Genomic DNA, 1,500 nt, shown 5'->3' on the forward strand with positions numbered 1-1,500 from the left:
GTGAGCTGTTTTAAAATTTCTTTCTTTTGTTTTTAGCCGAATATAGAGAAAACTGAAGTGAAAGCTGTGATAAAATAGATTTTTTTTTATAAAAGGCTTATTTCCAACGGATATTGAAACTTAGCGAGATACTACACTGGGGAAATCTGCTCCTTCATTTATAATAATTAAAAATGGGTTGCAGACTTTAAATGTGGTGGAAAAAGCACTCTGGATGCGGAGTATTCCGGAAATCCTAAATAAACCACTGCAGATGAAATCTATAGAAAAGTGAACAAAAATATTATGAAGGATCGCCGATTGAAATCGACAGAGATTGCTGAGTCTGTTGATATATCCAAAAAAAGAACATATCATATTTCAATCGATATTTTGGGTACGAGAAAGTTGTCAGCAAGATGGGTTCCGCGTTTGCTGACCTTGGATCAAACACTGCAGCATATGACGATATCGGAGCTATACAATTGAAAACCATTTGATTTTTTGCAGCGTTTCCTTACTATACATGAGACATTACTAGACAACGAAAGGCGAATCAGCACCGAAAAAAGCAAAAAGTGGTCCATCTGCTTGAAAGGTTATGGTAACATTTTTTGGGGACGTTAAGGGAATTCTATCATTCGATTATTTAGAGAAATGTAGGGCTATCAATGTTGAATATAATGCTAATCTTTTGGATAAATTCCATTTCAAAATCAAAGAGAAAAGACCAGGTTTGGACCAAGAAAAAAGTCCTATTTCACAGGACAATGCTTCCGTACACAAGGCTGCCATTGTGATGGCAAAACTTCATGAACTCAAGTTTGAAATTCTTTCTCATGCACCCTATTCTCCTGATATGGTTCCCTCGGACTACAAACTCTTCCCCAGCATGAAAAAATTTCTGGCAGGAAGGAAATTCTGTTCTGATATCGAAGTCATCTCAGATACGACTGCTTACTTTGGAGCCTTAGAAGGAAGCTCTTACAGGCAAGGGATACAAGCATTTGCTCATCGCTGGAGCAAGTATATGTCCTTGGAAGAAGACACTGTTGAAAAATAAAGCAATCATTAAACAGAATTTATTTATTTTCCTTTTTAGGCCGGAAACTTTCCATCCCACCCTCGCATGTATAGCGCATGCCTCGTACTTATTTAAAGTAGATTCGACTACTTAGATAACAGGTGATTTTTTTGAAATTAATATATAATTTATATGTTTTTTCAAAAAAATATTGTAAAAATGTTGGTGTATTTTAAAAGTAATGATATATGCTGAAATATACATGGTATAAGAGCTTATCTTTAAGAATAAGCACGCTCTATACATTTAAAAAAAATTAATAATCCGTGAAAAAAAATTTCTAACATATCCAGAGTGATAAATAGAATTAAAACTCTTAAACGTTTCACTAGGTTCGAATAATTATTTAAAACTAAATAGATGTTGCGTCATGAAGCTAAACACATAACTAATAAGCGAATTATCATTTGGGTCACGATTTATTCAATCCAGCAATA

At 34.1% G+C, this 1,500-nt stretch overlaps 1 protein-coding gene across 1 annotated transcript; it reads left to right on the forward strand.

Annotated features, from left to right (window-relative positions):
- The first annotated feature begins 580 nt into the window (after nucleotides 1-580).
- LOC129984936 (histone-lysine N-methyltransferase SETMAR-like) lies at nucleotides 581-1,042 on the forward strand. The gene has a single exon (XM_056094882.1). The coding sequence runs from the start codon at nucleotides 581-583 to the stop codon at nucleotides 1,040-1,042; it is 462 nt and encodes a 153-aa protein (XP_055950857.1).
- Nucleotides 1,043-1,500: the final 458 nt, after the last annotated feature.

The sequence above is a fragment of the Argiope bruennichi genome, chromosome 9 (genome assembly GCF_947563725.1).
Source record: "Argiope bruennichi chromosome 9, qqArgBrue1.1, whole genome shotgun sequence".
In the NCBI taxonomy this organism is placed as follows: domain Eukaryota; kingdom Metazoa; phylum Arthropoda; class Arachnida; order Araneae; family Araneidae; genus Argiope; species Argiope bruennichi.

Coding starts and splice junctions, on each gene's coding strand:
- LOC129984936 (XM_056094882.1), top strand. CDS start 581: ATGGTAACATTTTTTGGGGACGTTAAGGGAATTCTATCATTCGATTAT.